The sequence below is a fragment of the Myxine glutinosa genome, unplaced genomic scaffold, assembly GCF_964187855.1.
Source record: "Myxine glutinosa unplaced genomic scaffold, kmMyxGlut1.1 SCAFFOLD_699, whole genome shotgun sequence".
NCBI classification, from domain to species: Eukaryota; Metazoa; Chordata; class Myxini; order Myxiniformes; family Myxinidae; genus Myxine; species Myxine glutinosa.
The window spans coordinates 1,215-22,201 of NW_027616794.1; the positions used below are offsets into that span (position 1 = coordinate 1,215).

General features: G+C 47.1%; 1 protein-coding gene across 4 annotated transcripts in view; it reads right to left on the reverse strand.

Annotated features, from left to right (window-relative positions):
• Window positions 1-3,367: 3,367 nt before the first annotated feature.
• Window positions 3,368-20,987, reverse strand: part of LOC137422005 (choline transporter-like protein 1) — a gene marked incomplete at its 3' end in the record, with an annotated part of 50,479 nt that continues 32,859 nt past the window's right edge. For all 4 annotated transcript variants that reach the window (XM_078768912.1, XM_078768914.1, XM_078768916.1 and 1 more), the window contains 2 exon segments: window positions 3,368-3,524; window positions 13,566-13,731. In XM_078768912.1, the coding sequence (XP_078625038.1) occupies window positions 3,368-3,524; window positions 13,566-13,731 (323 nt within the window).

The following is a 20,987-nucleotide window of genomic DNA, read 5'->3' on the forward strand; positions in this document are numbered from 1 at the left end:
TGGGGAGAGCGCCAGAGGGCCTTCCCCAGTTAGATCGGTTCGGGTGAGGAGCAGGTAAGCTCGGAGGCAACTACAGTGGTGGAGGTGTGCCGGTGGGTAGACCTGCTGGGAGAGCCACACGACCCAGTCCTGAAATTGTGCAAGGGCACAGGGGGTTGAATCGGGGGAGTGAGACCCCAAATTGATGAAGCACCACAGTTTGGTCAATGGGAATTTGGTTCTTAAAACCATCTACATCCACTCACCTGAGGTGACGCTACTCCGCACCATGCCATGTTTTATTATTTTGGTGCAAATGTTTGGAATATGAGACGCATCATGACGTGGGTGTGACATTGTGCTTTGTTGTTCCATCTCTCCCTCCTTATGAGGATTGATGATGAATTGGGTGATGGCAAATTTTGGTTAGAGGGATTGTGGGGACGAATTTGGTGTAGGGGAAATATGGGGAAGACGTGACGATAGCGACGGATTTGTAAGGTGTAGTGTAATGTGTAGATTTTTGTAAATATGGGGTAAGGGCAAGGGTAGAGTAGGTAACAGGGGGGTGACGTACGGTAGGGACGAGCTTTTCTCCGCCCAGTCTCCAAACGCACCTCGCCTTGCATTGCCTTATTTGATGTGTACCCTTGCGACCTTACCCCTCGCTCACCTGTCTTCTCCCCCCCCCCCCCCCCCTTGTCTCCCACCCGAGGACTGTGCGCCACTGGGCGCCGAGGGGAGCGTGCGGGAGTCCACCATTGTGTGCCCGAAACTCCCGCAACCAGCTGTCTGCATCGATGCACCACTTATGGACCACATGTCTGTGGCTGAGCACCACTGATGGACCCCATGGGTTGGGGCATGGCCCCTCTGCTGGAACCGGCCATGAAGGCCCGAGATCTTGCTGGCGGACCTTGGTCACAGGGCACCTATGCCACACAGGTGAACCACCCCAAGTCGGCCCTGTGGGCCATAAATAAAGAACAATGGACACGTTTTGTGCATGTCATTTTATTATTGCAAATAGGCCGCCAGCAAAGAAGAAAGACAACAACTGGAAGAATACCAATGGCCAGCAGAGGGAGCCGAAGAGGAAGACCAGCACCAGGGTTTGTTGGTTTATTTTTATTATTGAACTGTGGTGACTGTGCACCGATTGGTGCCTGATGGTGTTTTGGTGCGTTTATGCAGCACAGGCTGTCTCCCCCCCCCACCCAAAAAGAACAATCGCAGGTCCTGGGTTGCGTTTTGTAAATACAAGTAGAGTCACTGTAAATAATGCTCCCCCATCGTTCATGTTGTAGTTTGAAAACCATTCCGCAATTTGGTTAGCTGTGGGCGTGAGTCTGTTAGGCAGGGTGCAATGGAGCAGCGGGACATATTTATTTGTGTTTTAAAACTGTCACACTCAGGGTCAGGTTAAATGTAGAGGGAACTACACCTACGTGCCACACTAAAGGTAAAAGTTTAATAGGCCCGGGAAGTGCCTAAGAGGAGGAGGGTGCAGTGTTATGGATTTGAGAATTGTGTTTTTTTATTGTAATTGTAAAATATCACGCTCCTTCCTCCATTTGTTGTGTATAAAGGTCAAAGGTCGTTCCCGTTAGTTATTCCATATACCACACGTAGCCAATCATAGATTTCCTCCTTGTTCAGTAGTTATCTCCTTATTATGTGTATTAGATTAAGGCTGTGTCTTCCATTAATTAACACTCCATTGCACCGAAGTGGAATAAGGGAGATTCCCTTCACATTCCCCTTTTGTCATGCCAACTGCATTGGGCGGTTTTCTGCATTCCGCTGCTGCTTTGGAGTTGTGGTTTTTTCGCTGCAAGACTCCATGAAATAAGGTCAAGTTGGGAAAGAAAGGCGTGTCTCCACCTCGTCATCGGAGGGTGGGGCCAGGAGAGCCCCTACAACCACCAAGCACGAGGGTTTGGGTTGAGAGGGTGGAGGAAAGAGCGATCGGGGAGGTTCGAAAAGGTTAGAGGGGTGTGGCCGATATAACCCGCAGCGGGACGCCCCCCACCTCAGACGAGTCCTGGGAAAGCACGCGACGTCCCCACGGCGGCACGAAGGGACGGTTGAGGAAAGAGAGAGACGTGAGGGGGTGCCTGTATTGCGGCAATAGGCCGAGACCCTCTAGGCCCTATTGCCGGTCGGTGAGACGCGAAGCAGAGCTGTGTTTGCCGGGTTTTCGCCTCGACCCCAAAGCGTGGATCGGAGCGCGCGCTTGGAGCCGGACCTCGACGCCACCATCTACCTGGACCCTCCTCTGCCATCCCAAACCATTCCTGTCCTTCCATCCTTTTGTGTACGTGAGTTTGTTTTGTGTGTTCTGTCCTGGGTTATAAGTAAGTCTGTATAAGCTAGAGTTTCACTGTGTCCTTCTGGTCCGTCCCTCTTTCTGCATTATTTTATTATCCTTCCTTCTTCCTTGGTTTCTTTTGGTTGTAAATAGTAGTAATAAATCATATTCGTATTTCCTACCTTTTGTCTTCTTCTTCTTCTTCACATCCGTCGTCTTTGTCTTTTCCCCATTGAATACCTGTGGCACGATTTGGCCAACGTTCAGGAATCGGGTCTAGTCCTTGGTAATAGTTCGTGCCGCGGTTGCTAAAACCGCTCGGCAATTAACATCTGTCCGCGGTACGAACGGGGCTGTGCCACCTACCTTTCCGGAAGTAGCTGGGCAGCGTCAGGGACCCCGTCGGTCAGTCATAAACGAGGAGATTAATTCCCCCTCGATAAGGGGAACAGAGGCCGACGTTGGGTTCCGCAACAATACTTATGTCAATGTGATATTTAAGTTTTTTCTTTTTAATAAATTTGCAAAACTTTCTAAAATCCTGTTTGGTCTTTGTCATTATGGGGTATTGAGGGTAGATTGATGAGGGAAAAAAATGAATTTAAACGATTTCAGCATAAGGCTGCAACATAACAAAATGTGAAAAAAGTGAAGGGGTCTGAATACTTTCTGAATGCACTGTAGTTTCATAAAAAGGTGCCCGTAATTTCATTTTGGGGATTTGACCTTTTGATCCTGCCACCAGGGAGCGTGGCAAAAAAAATTATACTGCTTTTGCATCTTTGAGCCATGTGATCATAATTACCAAGCTTGGTGAATTTCTGCACAACCGTTTATGAAGAGATAGTATGACAGACGGACACACAAACATGAGTGAACGACTACCCCTTGCTTGATGCCCTGGTAAATAAATGCAATATGCAACTTTAGGCTTAAAAACATCATTTTTCCAGTGGTGGCTGCTCCATAGACCATAACCCATGGTTTTTTCAGCACAACCTTATTTTAATCAGTATGGAAAGCAGCAACAGTTGTTTATTCAAAGCGATCTATGATGCATGAGGTGCCGTAACCTACCTGGCCCCTGAGTTTCTGGTGGATGTACATGAGGATGTACCGTGGAAGCTTCACGATCGTGATGATAAGCGAACCTTTGGCCAATGTGCCCAAATGATAGCAAACCAGCCGTTTCACGGACAACAGGATGGGCGTGCTTGGTAGCTGCTCCTTCTTCCTGGAACAAGCACAGAGCATTTGGTCAGTAATACCATTCGACTTGCCAAAATCAAATCCTTCCAAAATATCTTATTTTTCTAAAATGCCTGAAACTTATGGAAGAGCTTGGGTACATCAAATATAGGAAAAGGACTTCTTGTTTTCTGTGCTTATAGTAATCTTTGAACAATATTGCCTTTACCCAGCATTTTAGTGCCAAACCCTAGTTGCCCCGAGGACAATAAGAGTCAAAGCGATTGGAACCACTTGGCAACCGGACAAGGTAGGGCAGGCAGATTCCTCTGGAAGAAAGTTTTTGGTGAACCAGTTGAGTGTTCCATTGACAAACTAACAGTGACATGATGCTCCTGAGACGAGCTTCCTTTCACTTTCGGGTCCGGTTCCAAGCGTGGTAAACGTTAACTTTCAGTTGCTTCGTGGAAACTCGTCAAAGCTAAGATTTCCACACCGCATCTGTCCTGTCTTTCTGTTATTGTTTCATACCTGTGTTGTTAATTGTGTCTTATCTGTACCTTGTTTGTATGTCACATGCGCAGCAGAGGGGTTTTGCATGTGTGCGTGCGTGTCCTGGCAGTAACGTATTGTTATGAATTTGGTAATGCAACATCTAGAGCTAGGTAGATCTGAATAGGTAGGTATTCGGCTGTCGTGACAGGGACTCTACATGTAATAAGTTATTGATGTTCAGGCGGTTGTCGGGGTAAGATGTATGAGTGTGGATCTACCTGGAGATTCGAGTGTTAAATAGTGAGGGATTAATGGTAACGCCCCTGTGAGTCTCACCTAGTAGTCAAACCTTTGTCCATTATGGCACTGCAAACCACATAAACATTAGTTAGGTCCTTAGCGCAACATTAAATAATCCCCTTTCCCTGACAAGGACTTCGTATTAAATTGACAGGAAACCAGGTCAAAAACACCACCACAATTGGCCGCCACCGTGTACACCTCCAAAGGCCTACAAACCTGGCCGGCACGTGTTATGCCAGGACCGCAGGGTCGCGTAACGGGGGAGATGTCAGGAGTCGCGGGAGGCTTTGATTGGCTGAGGAGTGCGCAATGTGACGTCATCGGCCACCAATATAGGCGACGGTCGGACGCCATTTCAGGAGTTGAGTTGAGTTCGTGGGAGGCACTGCAGACGCAGGCAGGCACCAGAGAGTTGAGCGGTGGTGGAGAGTTGGAGAGGACACGCCATTCCAGTCGCAGTTCGAGTGCAGTTCGGGTTGTAGGGAGTCGCAGGAGACACACGAGAGCACACCCAGTTGGCACTGAGCAGTTCGTTGGCACTTGGCTGCCAGCACTCCCGCGTCGAGTCGAGTGGAGTTGAAAGGAGTCCTTCCTGTCCCTGGTCAAGTGGAGCCGCTGGCCTGCGTCGGACGCGTGGTGCTTGGAGCGAGGGGCCTCGTGGTGTGCGATCGGGCCGGAAGGAGCGGTGCTGGACACCAACAATACAAGACGACAAAGACAGATAAGCCCGATCTCCGCGTATATTTTGAACGACGGGACGTGTTATTTTCGTGATTAATCTCCCTCGTTTGTGTTTGCTGTCAGTCGTGTGGGGACGTCCCGATTTAGGTTTATTAGAATTATTAGATTTACCGGCGGGCTTTTTCACTGGCTTTACTTTTCCTAATAAACCCTTATATTACTTTTTGTACATAATATCTGAACGCAGTTTTCCTGGGTGTTTGATTTTAATAGATAAGGTTGCGGAGCCTTCGCTGCGCCCCGCCATTCCGCGCGTTGGTGTTGAACTTGAGTCTGCCATTGAGTGTTCGCCTCGGGAGTTAAAGTCTCGCAAATCGGTCATCCGTAACTGTGGTGTTAATCACGGTTACGCGACAAGTGGTGTCAGGAGTGTAGGATTTGAACCCGTCGGACAAATTTTTTGTCCGCGGCGAGACATCGACACGGTCGGACAAATTTTTTTGTCCGCGGGGAGACATCGACACGGTCGGGCGTACATTGCGCCCGACGTTCGAACGCAAAATTTTTATAGTCGAGGCGGAGAAATTTAATAATCAATCGGGCAAACGGAGCGCGATATCGCGTCTTCGTCAAATTTAAATTGTTTCAGGAATTATTAAAATAAATACGCGCGCGGGAAACAATCTTCCGGAAAGCGGATGTCGGAAATTGATGAGATGGAAGTACGCAGCGAGGCCTCCGTCAGCGTCGGGAGTGAGCCGGAAATAGGGGAATTAGATGCAGAGGTGAGCCTTGGAACCTCCCTCGTCCCGAGCACCAACTTATCCCCCTCCCCCACCGGGGAGTCGGGAGCAGTAGGAACGGCCCCGACAACCGACCAGATGTTGGGTCAATTGCTTCGAAAAATTGACGGGCTGGAAAATAAAATGAGTAAGGAATGTAGGGAAGGAATGAAGGGAATGAGTGATCGATTGGAGGAACAAATGGGACAAATGAAAAGTGGGTTGGGAAATAAAATTGATGGGTTAAAAGGGGAACTGAATGCCCAGAGTGATAAAATTGAAGGATTAAAGGAGGGATTGAAAGAACAAATCAAAGGGATGGTCAGCAAAATCGATGGATTGGAGGGAAAAATGGAGGTGATGAATGAACAAATGAATGAACAAGGGAATGAAATAAAGGAAAGGAATGAACAATTGGAAGGAAAAATTGGGGAAATGGCACAGCAGCTGGGGGAACGAATTGATGGCATAGAAGGGAGAGTGCAAAACCAAATTACGGACAGACTGGGGAAATTTGAGGGTAAAGTAGAAACTCAAATGGGGGAGATGGAAAAAGCCATAGGGGTGGAAATTGAATTGAAACGGGAAGAATTAATGTCAAAAATAGAGGAGGGCGTGACGCAGGCTGTCCAAATGGGGGAAAAGTTGGAGGGTCAGATTGGTGCCACAAATGCTCGAATTGATAAAGCAAATGGGGACCTGGAAGGCTATCGGGGCCGGGTGGATGCCAGAATGCTACAGCAGAGTGAGGAATGGGGATTGCTCAACCGACAAGGGGGCAAATTGGCCGAGGAGGTGAGGGGGTTGGAAACCCGCATAAAAGAGCAGGAGCAAGGGTTAATTGAGAAAGGCCTGTGGGGGCCACTAATGGATAATGAAAGGGTGAGTGATTTTATGCAGGAGCGACTGGAGATCTGGGACAATACCATCAAGAAGGAGGTTGGTCGGGTTCAAGAGAGCCTGAAGGAAGAGGTGAGTAGGTCGGTTAAACATTTTCAGGACCAGATTAAGGTGACCCAGGAGACCCTCACCACGAGCCACATTTGGACACCAGAGGCTCCGAAACGGAATACCCAGTTGGGGGGGTGTTTTGGCCCCGGACTGGATTTGGACAGAGAGGAATCGGGGAATAGAGTCTCTGGAAAAACAATCCCCCTCGTACATTTTGACGGATCAGGGAGCCTCGAGGCTTTCCTGACACAATTTGAGTGCGTGTCTCAGCTCAATGGTTGGGGAGAGCGGGAGCGCATGGGGAATCTGGTGGCGACACTGCGTGGGTCAGCCGCCGACGTGTTGAACGTAGTCCCAGAGGGAATATTGACCAGCAAGGCCATTTGTGAGGCCTTAAATAACAGGTACGGGACAGGCGCAAGGTGCGACCTCGTCAGGGCACAGCTGCTGCATCGCAGGCAAAAGCCTAATGAGACGTTGCAGGAGCTGGCCCAGGATATATACCAGTCTGTGAGGATAGCATACAGGGACCTACCAGCACAGGCGTGGGACAAGCTGGCGATAGAAAAATTTATGGCGGCTCTCCCTGATCCTGAGGTCCGGACGTTGGTGGAGTTACAGGACCCACCCACGGTGCACCGGGCAGCGGAATGCGCGGCGAGACTGACCTTTTTGAGAAGGTCGAACCGCGCATCGGAGAGGGCACCTGTGACGGTACGGCAGACCGAGGTGCGGGATCGGGAAAAGCCAGAGGATGACATCGGGCGAATGTTAAGGGGAATCAGCCGCCAGCTGACAAATTTGATGGGGGGACAAATTGCAGGGAGCGAGTCACGACAGGGTGGTCCAGGTTGGCCATCAGGACGGCCTGATTTTTATCGGGCTGGGCCGGGAGAAAGGGGGGCTCCACCTGGCTACCAGAGGGGTCCGTTCTTGGGGACTTGTTTTAGATGTGGGAGAAGAGGGCACAGTCAGAGGAATTGTCGGCAACCATATGGGCCCCCACCTCCTGACAGGCTTCGCAGTCCAGAAAGGAGGGGGCCCCCAGTAGGTCCACAGATGCCAGACAGAGGACCACCACCTCCGCCTGGGCCAATAGAGGTAGAGTGTGCGGGAAACTAGAACGAGCCGAGCATACGGGGCCATGCTCGGCTGGCAAGTGTGTGGAGAAGCGCCCTCCTTTGGTGGAAGTAGTGAATTGCGGACAAATTGGCACGGGTAATCTAAGGGTTAGATGCAAAATTGAGGGAGAATTTTGTGAGGCTGTGGTGGACACTGGAGCCAGTGACACCATTATCAATCCGGGTGTGCTAGACCAGAGTGTTGGAGGCTGGGACAAAATTGATAGGGTAGAAGGACACAGCCTTCAACTGGCTACGGGGGCAACGGCACCAATATTGGGACGCGGAGTGGTGAGGATGGAGTTGGGTGGCCTGGAGGTCAGCGTGGTTGTGTGGGTGGCGGGGGTGTGCGATCAGTGTCTGTTGGGACTGAGTTTCCTGGTGGAACATGACTGCCAATTAGACCTTGGGCGTGGTCATATGTGGTTGGGCACCGAGAGGCTGCAGTTAATGGGACTGGGGGATGACGAGGAGGTGCAGGGGACGTGGCTGGAGGTGCCGCGCACTGTGACCGTGCCTCCCAGGTCCGAGAGAGTCGTGATGGCAGAGTTAGCAGCAGGTGCTCAACCCATTGGCCAGCTGGGGCTAGTGGAGTCGTGGTCCTCGCAGGGGACGGAGGAATTAATGGTGGGTCGCACCCTCATAGACACCCGTGGGCCTATGCTGGCAGTCAGGCTGCTCAACTTGTCCGACAGCCCCCGCACTATAAGGGGCGGAGCCATCGTAGCCAAATGCAGTAGTGTAGTAGAGGTCACCGGAGGAGGTGGATCCACATGCTTGCCAGTACAGCCGGAAGGAGGGCAAAATTTGGGGAAATGTGATTGGTCAGAGGGAGTGCGGGACATGATGACACGCTCTGAAGAGGGCCTAACATCGGAGCAGGTAGAGACGTTGCACAATTTGGTTGGCAAGAACAGAGCCTGGGGTGGTGCTTCGGCAGGTGACTGATGTGGTGTTCAAAATTCAGATGGGCCCGCATACCCTTCCACAGATAGTTCACGGGGATAGATTGAGCTCCTACATGGGTCGGGAGGCTCCGGAGTGGATTGGAAGGGTGAGGGGGAAATTAGGTGTGGTGGATGACACTCTTGAACCTGACCAACCTGCAACTACCTGCACTTGAGGTGAGTGTTTTAAGGAGTACTGTCCCAGGCTTCAGGATTTGCTTTGGGAAATTGGGGACATGCAATTTGGAGTTGGGAGGTGAGAGCGAGTGATGACATGGCCGGTGAGGGGATGGAATGGGAGCCACAGTGTCTTGTGGGTGGCGTATGTTTTTGTGTTGTGGTTAGGTGTTTTGATGTGGTCGTGAGAGTGGAACCTGGAGAGTGAGTGATGATTATTGGAGATAATGAGGGGCGATAATTGTGCTTTTTGGAAATGTGCTAATGGAAATGTGTAAGGATTCAATGATTCGAACTGTGAATGGGATTTCACATTGGCAGGCCATGGCAAGCCTTGTAACACCTTTTACACCATCTATGGAATTGTACTGAATTGTGCTGAGTTGTGTGGAGAATTGAATGGCAGCGGGGGAGGAAGTGTGTTTTGGGGACCATGGGTGGGGAAGGTGTGTGTGTCCGCAGGTACAGAGCAAGCTCTGAGGAGCGATGCCTGCGGGCCCCCCTCTGCGGCAATTACCCCTGGCAGCCGGTGGTAACTGGAAATTGGAGCTCGTCGGTGGAGGGTCTGGTTGGGCGCCGCGGGGTGAGGAAGTCCCCCGGTGACCCGTGTTGCTGCGCGAAAGCAGGAGGCAAAGGAGCCTGGTGTGTGTGGAGACCCTCACCGGCAAGGTAACGGCGGAAAGGGGCTGTTGGGCTGTCATGGGGCCAAGAGGTAAAGGGGGGGGGGGCAATGAACTTGTAAGTCGGTTGACTTGTTTTTGGGACTGCGGGCACCACAGCCTGATGCGCCCCCACCATCTTTTTGTGCGGTACCTCCCCGCTGCCTAGTTGAGGAGTGCACACACACGTGAATGACATCAATGCCATGGTCCTGCAGGGGGTGTATTGGGAATAAGTGCTTCGTTGATTTTTGCAATGCCTTGATGACCTATGGAATGAGAATGAGTGGTTAAGGGGTCTGTGTTGCATGAATGTGGGCGAAATCCACCGAGCCGTGTCACTCACCTGTAACATTTGGACAGGGCCCGTGGAAATTTAGGGGGGATGCATTGGGGATGGCCCCGCAGGTAAGGTTGAGTCTTGTGGCATCCACCGGGGGACGCGGTCTGTAGACCGGGGTATGTACAAAGGTTAGAGTTTTGAGTTTTGGAAAGATGGTTAAGTTTTGTGGTTAAGTTAGTGTTGTGTGTTGTTGTTTCCTCCCTCCACAGGAATAACGAAGAAGATGTACATACTTGCATGATGGTTAAGGGGTTCAGCATGTTAAGGAAGTGTAGGTAGGTAGTCCGACTCACTTCCCACAGCCCTTCCTGATTTATTTCATAGGTTAATTAAGTGTGTGACAGTAAGTGTTAAGGCTGGAATGGTAGCCCTGCGGTGAACCTTGCAGGAGCTACGGTTCCAGGGGGGGGGCTGTGTTATGAATTTGGTAATGCAACATCTAGAGCTAGGTAGATCTGAATAGGTAGGTATTCGGCTGTCGTGACAGGGACTCTACATGTAATAAGTTATTGATGTTCAGGCGGTTGTCGGGGTAAGATGTATGAGTGTGGATCTACCTGGAGATTCGAGTGTTAAATAGTGAGGGATTAATGGTAACGCCCCTGTGAGTCTCACCTAGTAGTCAAACCTTTGTCCATTATGGCACTGCAAACCACATAAACATTAGTTAGGTCCTTAGCGCAACATTAAATAATCCCCTTTCCCTGACAAGGACTTCGTATTAAATTGACAGGAAACCAGGTCAAAAACACCACCACAATTGGCCGCCACCGTGTACACCTCCAAAGGCCTACAAACCTGGCCGGCACGTGTTATGCCAGGACCGCAGGGTCGCGTAACGGGGGAGATGTCAGGAGTCGCGGGAGGCTTTGATTGGCTGAGGAGTGCGCAATGTGACGTCATCGGCCACCAATATAGGCGACGGTCGGACGCCATTTCAGGAGTTGAGTTGAGTTCGTGGGAGGCACTGCAGACGCAGGCAGGCACCAGAGAGTTGAGCGGTGGTGGAGAGTTGGAGAGGACACGCCATTCCAGTCGCAGTTCGAGTGCAGTTCGGGTTGTAGGGAGTCGCAGGAGACACACGAGAGCACACCCAGTTGGCACTGAGCAGTTCGTTGGCACTTGGCTGCCAGCACTCCCGCGTCGAGTCGAGTGGAGTTGAAAGGAGTCCTTCCTGTCCCTGGTCAAGTGGAGCCGCTGGCCTGCGTCGGACGCGTGGTGCTTGGAGCGAGGGGCCTCGTGGTGTGCGATCGGGCCGGAAGGAGCGGTGCTGGACACCAACAATACAAGACGACAAAGACAGATAAGCCCGATCTCCGCGTATATTTTGAACGACGGGACGTGTTATTTTCGTGATTAATCTCCCTCGTTTGTGTTTGCTGTCAGTCGTGTGGGGACGTCCCGATTTAGGTTTATTAGAATTATTAGATTTACCGGCGGGCTTTTTCACTGGCTTTACTTTTCCTAATAAACCCTTATATTACTTTTTGTACATAATATCTGAACGCAGTTTTCCTGGGTGTTTGATTTTAATAGATAAGGTTGCGGAGCCTTCGCTGCGCCCCGCCATTCCGCGCGTTGGTGTTGAACTTGAGTCCGCCATTGAGTGTTCGCCTCGGGAGTTAAAGTCTCGCAAATCGGTCATCCGTAACTGTGGTGTTAATCACGGTTACGCGACAGTATTAACCATTTGAGCTATTGTCATCAAATTCTCACCAAAGCTTTATTACGATAATGTGAAGGCAAAATAATAATTTTGTCAAAAGGTCAAAGGTCAGCATCACATAAAATCGTCAATTTTCATCATTGACCTGAAATTTAAATTTACCATTTGAGTTTTGCAATCAAATTTTCAACAAAGCTTTATGATGATAATATGGAGAAGGCCAATTAATAATTTGGTCAAAAAGTCAATAGGTCAAAGGTCAGCATTACATAAAATCTTAAATCTTCATCCGATTGACCTGACATTTCAAGAATTTGCATATCGGGTCACTGAATTGGTTCACCAATCAAAAGCAAGAAACTGATTTTTTTTTTTTAGATCTAAAGCTCAAAGGTCAAGGCTGTATAAAATCATCAATTGTAATTTTGTAATTTTTTAAAACCGTTTGTTATTTTGAGCATGCGGAAGAAGAAGAAGATGCCTGAATACAAACAAGCGCGGACAGGCTTTGCATTTTCAGATACTTTCTAGTTACCTTCGCAAAAGCGGAAGGTTATGTTTTGATCGCTGTGTATTTATTTGTATGTCTGTGTGTGTGTGTGTATGTTATTCGCATAACTCAAAAAGTATTCAACCGAATTGCATGAAATTTGGTGGGATGATTGGTTATTATACGGGACACATTTGATTAGATTTTGGGAGCAATCGGGTCAAAGGTCAAGGTCAAGGTCACGAAAAGGTCAAAATCGTATTTTTACCAAGTACAGAACAGTAGCTGCGGCGAAGGTATGCGCTCTACCGAGTGCCCGTTCTAGTTTAATCAGTGTTCATATGTCTGGCCTAACTCTCCAGGCCTCAGCGAGGTGTGGATTATTTGAATCAGGCCTGACACATGCCTCATTATGTTTCTTTTATTCTGGATGTACACTTTTCAAGCTTCTAAAAATTATATTTTCCCCCCTTCTTATTTTCAAAATAAAATATATAATTAAATATATACAACAAAAAACACTAACCTTTCTGTCTGTTACTTCCATTATTCACTCATTCTTTATCTTTTCAATCTCAACAACCACTCATAGTAGTAATTTACTTCTTACTTTCGAAGCTTTCAATAACATTTTTAAACGTTTCCTTTTCCATACCTCTCCATCAGGAACATCCCACGTTCTTCTTCAACCTTTTCACTTATTCTTCTTCTTCAGACAGTTTCTTTCCCAAACATGATGATCACGCCAACACTTGCTCCATGGTCTGTACCACTGAACTTGGAGCACGCCTTTCCTCCATGCTTTCAATAACCCTTTATTTCATACCCTTCACAATGTCCGTCTTCGTTTATCAGAATTAGGGATCATGAGGAGTCCAGCCAGCAAAGAATGCCCGCACAAGACCATCAACTCTTCCTAGTCTGTATCCTACTTGCACCCTGCACCCCCTCACCCCACTGCGCAACCCACACACATCACGCGTTCCACATCCCCTATGCGTCTACCTGATTATTTTATTTTCCAGCTTTGACAAGCCCCTCCCACATCCAGGATGTAGTGCATGTCAAGAACTCCATTGCTCATAATCTTCACTAATCTGTCCGAACCATCTTTGGCTGTGTTTATCTCTTCCCAAACACCTAATCAGTAATATTTGTCTGTGTGGTATAACATCCACATAACGATGAGGACTCTCGATAATACCTCTATTTCCTCCAATATGGAGCAACTCTTAATTACCTAACCCAACTATGTTTCATGTTTCTCATCTGTAGCAATTTCAACTGTCATTATGGTGGCTGGCTGGGTGATGGTTTGGCAAAAGAAAGCCACAAAATTGTAGGAAAGGCCTTTTCTGGCTCTAAATTTGAGCCACTCACCTTTACAGGGACTACTATTCTGTGGTAGGTCAAAAAAAGTTCCCAAATTATCAGACAAATTATTTGATAGGTGAAGAGGAAAAGGGAAAGACCTTGTGAAGTAATACGTAGTGACAGCCCCGGCAATGGCCATCTGTTGGCAGGCCAGGATGAACTCGCTAACCCAGATGAGTCCGATCAGATGGTACCACCAAAGGTAGCGGACCGGACCCATTAGCCGGTACTCGACAAAGCCCTCTTCTGTAACCTGTGAGTCTCCTGGAGGAGTGCACAACACAACTACGTATGATTAAAACAGAAAGACACACAAAACACACAAAACACACACACTTGAAAAGAAACATTTTTAATGGCACATTGGCTGGCATACGTTGATAAATAAAATGTGTTGTAATGATCAGGTTTATTAAAGAAACAAAAATAGATTAGATTTTATCATATTAATGAAAGTTCAATATTTGGCATGACCTCCTTTTTCATACAAAACAGCAGATATCTATTTCACAATGATTCACCAGCAATTCCTGGAGAAATTCCATTGGGGGTTGTTCTATGCATTCTGCAATGTTTCCCATAATTAGTCTTTCAAATTCGATTGGTTTGCATTTTTTCTTCCTGTCCAAATAATCCCAGACAGCTTCTATAATATCAAGGTCAGGACTTTAAGGGGGCCATTCTAATGGAGGTAGAAGAGTTCCTCACTGATTTTCCTTGTCATTTGTTTTCTTTTAACGACATTTGTAGTGAGTCTGGGGTTGCTGTCGTGCTGAAAACAAAGTTGGCAGCAATTAGCGTCCTTCCTCACAGGGCAGCAGGGTGGATTAGGATCCGCTTGTACTTGTCAGCATTTGTTGTTCCTTCAATTCTCACTGAGTCATCAACACCAGCAGTAGAAATACATCCCAAAACCCGAACAGAGCGTCCATCATGCCCAAACAGAGCGTCCAGAAGGAATAGTCCTTGAGCCAACCGGCCATATTTTGAAGTGAATGCTCCGACGGGGGGAGTAATTCTCATTATGATTTTCCATTAGACCAATGTCTCAAGTGTCAGAAAAGGTGTGATGCACATCTGAGAACGGTAGCTTAGTGCCCGGATGGACGCCATCTTTGAAACCACCCAGCTCGAAAATGCCCATTTGGTGGGGTACATTGTTGCACGTGTATCTGGACTTCTATACTAGCTATCGATGTGCGGTTGACGACTAAATATACGTCCGATGTGTACCGTCTAAATAAAAAATAATATGAAGCATTTTGTTTTAGATTAATTATTATAAAAATCAATTATCGAAAAAAAATCATATATTTTTCAATATTTTATTATTAGACTTGTACTTTTTTTAGTGAAACAACACTGGTATGATTTTCCAAATTATGCATTGTGCTACACCGTTTATCTGTCTATAAAAATAACTCAAAAACTAAAACATATCATCCACCACGAGTGTACACAAAAAATATATGAAAAGGCATGCACTTTCCACAAACCGAAACTATGTCAGTTGGAATTTCCCGCCGATAATCAACCCACAGAACCCAGTGCCGAAAGTGACGTCAGTCTATTCTATATCTATATTCTATATTCTATATCTCAGTCTGAGATTTGTTGCGGTGACCTGATTAATTTCTGAGGGGGGGGGGGGGGGGGGGTGGGTGGCTTAAGAACTAAAAGTGAACATGTTAGATGGCGCCACATACAACTCTATTATAGAGTTGTATTGTGGCGCCATCTAACATGTTCACTGACTTGGATGAGTATGTCTATGTAAGCTGGCGAGCTTTTCGGATATCGGAGTAATCTAACGTCAGTCTTTTTGTTCTTTCAGCTGAGATGGCCGGTGTCGAGGCGAAACGGGCGAAGATTGAACCTGAGTCCGGAACGTGCATCCTGTGCAGCAAGAAGTCGCCACTCTCTGAACTAAGCAAGGCAGCGGGCAACAGTTCTTGGAAGACATTGTGTGACGCAGCCGCAGTTAGAAACTTTTATCCAATTCTAAAGCTAGTCCAAGAAGGCGCAGTTGAACTTCCTAATATTCCAATATTATACCATAGGGCTTGTAGATCAGACTTCACTCACAAAAACCACCTAGCTACTTTGACCAATGCAGCTAGAAGTTCTTCAGTTGATACTGGCGATGCGGTGCGACGGCGATCATCACGGGAAGAGACAGGATCAACTTCAACGGTCTACGATGATAAATGCATTTTTTGCCAGCGTGCTTCAAAATTCATAAAAGGCAGTCGTACCCGTGAAACAGTTGTCTTGGCTGTTGAACTTCGAGCAGATAAGACAATAAGAGATGCTGCGACAGCTCGCAATGATGAGAGAGTTTTGGCATTGACTACACGAGATATGGTTGCAGCTGAGGCTCACTACCACTTCTCCTGCTATAGAAACTACACACGGCCCCAAAAACCTCAAGTAGAAACTGACATTGAAGATAATATCGAGAAAAAAGAAATGATACGATGTATATTCAATTTCATTCGCACTGACTTGTTCTTGAACCCGAGGATTGTTCCAATAGTTGATGTTGCAACAGATATCCTGTCTTCAGATACATTTTCAGTTGATGTTCGTGACTCCATCAAGAAGAATCTGCAGCGCACATTACAAAGAGAGTTTGGAGAATCGCTCATCTTCTTCAATGTGAAACACCGTGTATACTTGATGCCCGATAATCTGACAAAGCGAGAGATTGCTGCAGAGTGCGTAAACCTGAAAGCAGAAGTGAAAGCATTTGAACGAACGGACGGTGAAAGTAACATTGTGCGTGCAGCTACTTCACTGCGACACCAGATCAAAGATGCTCATTACAATGAACGTTGGCCGCCTCAGCCAGCAGAACTCACTTCAGATTACGTGAAGATACCAGATTCTCTTCGTGTATTTCTGCATACTTTGATTTGCGGGAGTGGGGGTAGCTCTGCGCGTGCCGACACACTGGTATGGTCGATGGCTCAAGATATCATCAATGCTGTACACCGGGGTACCATCAGAACATCGAAGCATGTCCTACTTCCGTGGGTCATGAAAACGCTCACCGGTAATACAGAGGTCATCAGAATATTGAATCGACTCGGGCACGGATGTTCGTACACAGTTCTGGAAGAAATCGAGACAGCGCTATGCATAGACAAATTAGCAAGTGTGGAGAAAGATACAGTACCACTTCCGTCACATGTGCACCCTTCGGTCCCGACTGTATTAGCATTCGATAACATCGACAGGCTAGAGGAATCGCTGAGTGGTGGCGGAACATCGCATCGCGTCAACGGTATCATCGTCCAACCGAAGTCGCAGTCGTGTTTGCCGCCCCAACCTCCATCGGCAGTATCCAAAGCAGATAAGAAGCGATCTATCCCGTCATCCAGCGATTTAGTTCCAATATACAGCGGTGGGAAACGAGAGGGCCCACCTGCAATCAAGCCTGCAGATCTTTCTGACACTCTTGCAGGCGCAACATCCCTTGCGCAGCGCCGAAATCACGTATGGATTATGACTCGCATGCTGGAACCATGCGACCAGACAATCAGTTCGTGGACTGGTTTCAACATCATGACTAGAGATCGTGTTCAGGTGACGGAAGATGTAGTTGGCTACCTGCCGGACTATAAACGCGCCTGCCACAGATATGGCAACAGTGCAAGAAATCCTCAGAGAAGCTCTGAACATCATGTCATCACTTCAGCTTGAGCGTGAAAGGGTCAATGAAAAAAACGAACAAAGCTGCACTTGCGAAACACATGGAAGGTCTTGTGGAACCAGCCGAGAACGTTGACAAGCGAAGTGCAACAATAATTGATGCGATGGCTCTCATACAAAAGATGCATGGCGAGAACGACACGTTCGAAGAACTATCTGACCGCATCCTTGCTGCAGCGCTTCACGCTGGTCAAGGCAGTGAGCGCATCGATGTTGTCTTTGACACATACACAGAAGAATCCATCAAAGCAGCTGAGCGTGTGAACCGCGGTTCAAATGAAGGCATCAGTTTCAGCGAGATCAGACCCGCACACAAAATCATGAACTGGCGGCATCTCCTTGCTTGCAGCCAGACAAAGGAGAAACTGGTTGTGTTTCTGGCGGAGTCGTGGAAACATGAAACAAATCGCGAAAAGCTAGGCAACAGAACACTGTATGTCACCTGTGGTGAAAAATGTCTGGTACTGACCCGCGATAGGTGGAAGTTGGTGTAAGCACTCGAATGTAGCCACGAGGAAGCAGACACGCGTATGTTTCTCCACGCAAAGCACGCCGCTACCCACTACAAGACGATCATCTTAGTGGCAGATGACACCGACGTTCTGATCATCAGTCTTCATCTCAGCAGAACCATCGATAGTCAGCTCTTCATCAGACGAGGAACAAAGGTTCGAGTCAGAATGATCGACGTTGGAAAGTTGGCTGCGGTATTAGGGTCTGGAGTTTGCAGTGCATTGCCAGGGCTTCATGCATGGAGCGGGTGTGACACTGTGAGTGCTCTGGCTAGCCAAGGAAAGATAAAGGCTTTGAAGCTTGTGCAAGCGAATGAGCTGTATCTTCAAGCATTCACAGATCTGGGATCTTCGTGGAATGTACCAACAGACGTCTTCAATAGCATTCAGGCCTTCACGTGTCAGCTGTACGCCAAGAACACGAAGATCGTCGGTGTTAATTCGCTCCGTTATCACATGTTCTGTGCAAAGAAGGGCCAGATCGAATCTGGACAATTGCCGCCTTGTGAAGACTCCTTGATGCAGCATACGCTTAGGGCCAACTATCAGGCGGCTATCTGGCGACGCAGCCTTGAAAACCTACCAGACGTCCCAACACCATCAGCAGGACATGGTTGGGAACTCGATGATGGCGGTTCGCTCACAATCCGATGGATGGCGGGTCTACCAGCTCCAGATGTCGTCTTGAATCTCATCTCATGCACATGCAGAAGGACGTGTCGACCGTCAGATTGCTCCTGCATACTGAATGGGTTGAAGTGCACTGTTGTGTGTAAGCTGCAGGGATGCTCCAACATGGTGCAGGATGATGCTATCGTGGCTCAGGATGCCAATGACTCTGATGGCGACTCTGATGATTAACTTTGTGTGCACTGTATATTGTATAGCATATGTTGTTCTCTATTATAATGCAGGCCAAATTGCCTGAAAATCTTTATAGACAGATAAACGGTTTAGCAAAATGTATAATTTGGAAGATCATACCGGTGTTATTTGACTAAAACATGACATGTTCAATGATACCTCCACTTGCTTATTAGGAATATACATCGTATGGTGTTAAAATCAGCTCCATACGTCTTTCCAAACTCTAGTAATGAATAATTAATATAATTGGCGGCCATTTTGAAATCCAAGATGGCCACCAAAGTGCAGATTTCCTATGTAACAATTTCCGCCTGCTTATTAGATATCGTATGGTGTTAAAATCCTCTCCGTACGACATTCCTAACTTGCGTTATCGTCAGAATAGATAATGCCAGCGGCGGCCTAAGTCATTTTATGCCTCTTTACATTTATTTGTTGTAAACTCGTGGTGGATGATATGTTTTAGTTTTTGAGTTATTTTTATAAGACAGATAAACGGTGTAGCACAATGCATAATTTGGAAAATCATACCAGTGTTGTTTCACTAAAAAAAGTACAAGTCTAATAATAAAATATTGAAAAATATATGATTTTTTTTCGATAATTGATTTTTATAATAATTAATCTAAAACAAAATGCTTCATATTATTTTTTATTTAGACGGTACACATCGGACGTATATTTAGTCGTCAACCGCACATCGATAGCTAGTATAGAAGTCCAGATACACATGCAACAATGTACCCCACCAAATGGGCATTTTCGAGCTGGGTGGTTTCAAAGATGGCGTCCATCCGGGCACTAAGCTACCGTTCTCAGATGTGCATCACACCTTTTCTGACACTTGAGACATTGGTCTAATGGAAAATCATAATGAGAATTACTCCCCCCGCCGGAGCATTACTTTTGGTCTGGCTCAAGGACTAGAAGCTGTAGGCCTATATCCTTACACTTCCCACCAATCCTTCTTCAGACATACAAATTTGTTCCAAAAGTTTCAAACTTTGACTCGTCACTCCAAACTACCTTTGCCCACTGATTAGCATCCAAACTCTGATGTTCTTGGGCATATTTCATGTCTCTTAGGTTCGATACCTTTAAGCAAAAAATTCTTTTTGACAGCAACTCGCCCATGGAAACCACTTGTGATGTGCCAACTTGAACACTCTGTGCCAGGTTTTGTGCAAGTTCAGTACTTGAATTTTCATTTTCTATTTCTTTCCATATTTCCTTTCTATTTCTTTCTTTCCATAGCCTGGTGTTGGCTTAGCGGTTAGGGTGCCGGCTTGGGATCCTAGGATCCTGGGTTCGAATCCCGATCGATCGCTGAATTAACACCAGGGGGGTTGACTCAGCCTGTCATCCTTCCGAGGTCCGCAAATTGAGTACCAGCTTGCTGGGATGAATGATCACGGTGTGTACCCCGGTTTAGAATATGTACACCGTATCCCTGTGCATCGTAAGAGCGTGACCAAGGGTTGGCGTCAGGAAGGGCATCCGGCCATAAAAACATTGCCTCAAAAAGGGAACCATGATTGTCATGAGGCCCGCAAGGCTAACCCCCGCTCTAGCGGGGAAAAATGGCCTTAAAACGATCATTCATTCATATTCATTCATTTCCATCTGTTTTTGCTGAGTTTCTTTGGCCTTCCAATCCGTTTTCTATCTTTAACTTCTCTGGTCTCATTTGCACGTCTGCTCGCGTCGTGGGAGACAGGGTTTTACAATCACGTGTGCAGTTGTTGGGCATAACTTTTTAACATTTGAGCTTTTGTAATAAATTTTTCAACAAACTCTTCTTATGAGAATATGAAGAACACCAATTAATAATTGGGTCAAAATGTCAAAGGGTAAAATTACGGTAAGGACAAATAGTCCTTATTAGCCCGTCCACTGCTGCGCAGCATGAGACGGCCGAGTTTTATTACCTCCGCCACCAAAGGTGGATGGAGGTTATGTTTTCACCCGTTTGTCTGTCGTCTGTGAGCACATCACAAAACGTTGTGGACAGGTTTCGGATGAAACTTGGTGGATGAATTTGTTAGGTGACAAGACAAAGGCGATTAGACTTTGGTTAGGTTCGGATCCTGATTCGGCCTATCAGTGGGAAACAGAACAAACTGTTCAGCATGGCGGAAGTATGCAATCTACTGAGTGCTATTCTTGTGTTTATATTTTAATCGCTTCCGCATTTCTTATTTATTTACCACTTGAGCTTCAGTGTAGCTGTCCAGGCCATAACGTTTTACTATTTCAGCTTTTGTCATCCTATTTTGAACAACCCTTTATTATGAGAACATGGAGAACACAAATGAATAAATTTACACTTTTTTGTCTTTTTAGCTGTTCTTGACAAGTTTGGTTCAAGTACAAAGCGGACGTGGACAGGCTTTGCATTTTGTGATAATTTCTAGTTATGCTTGTGTA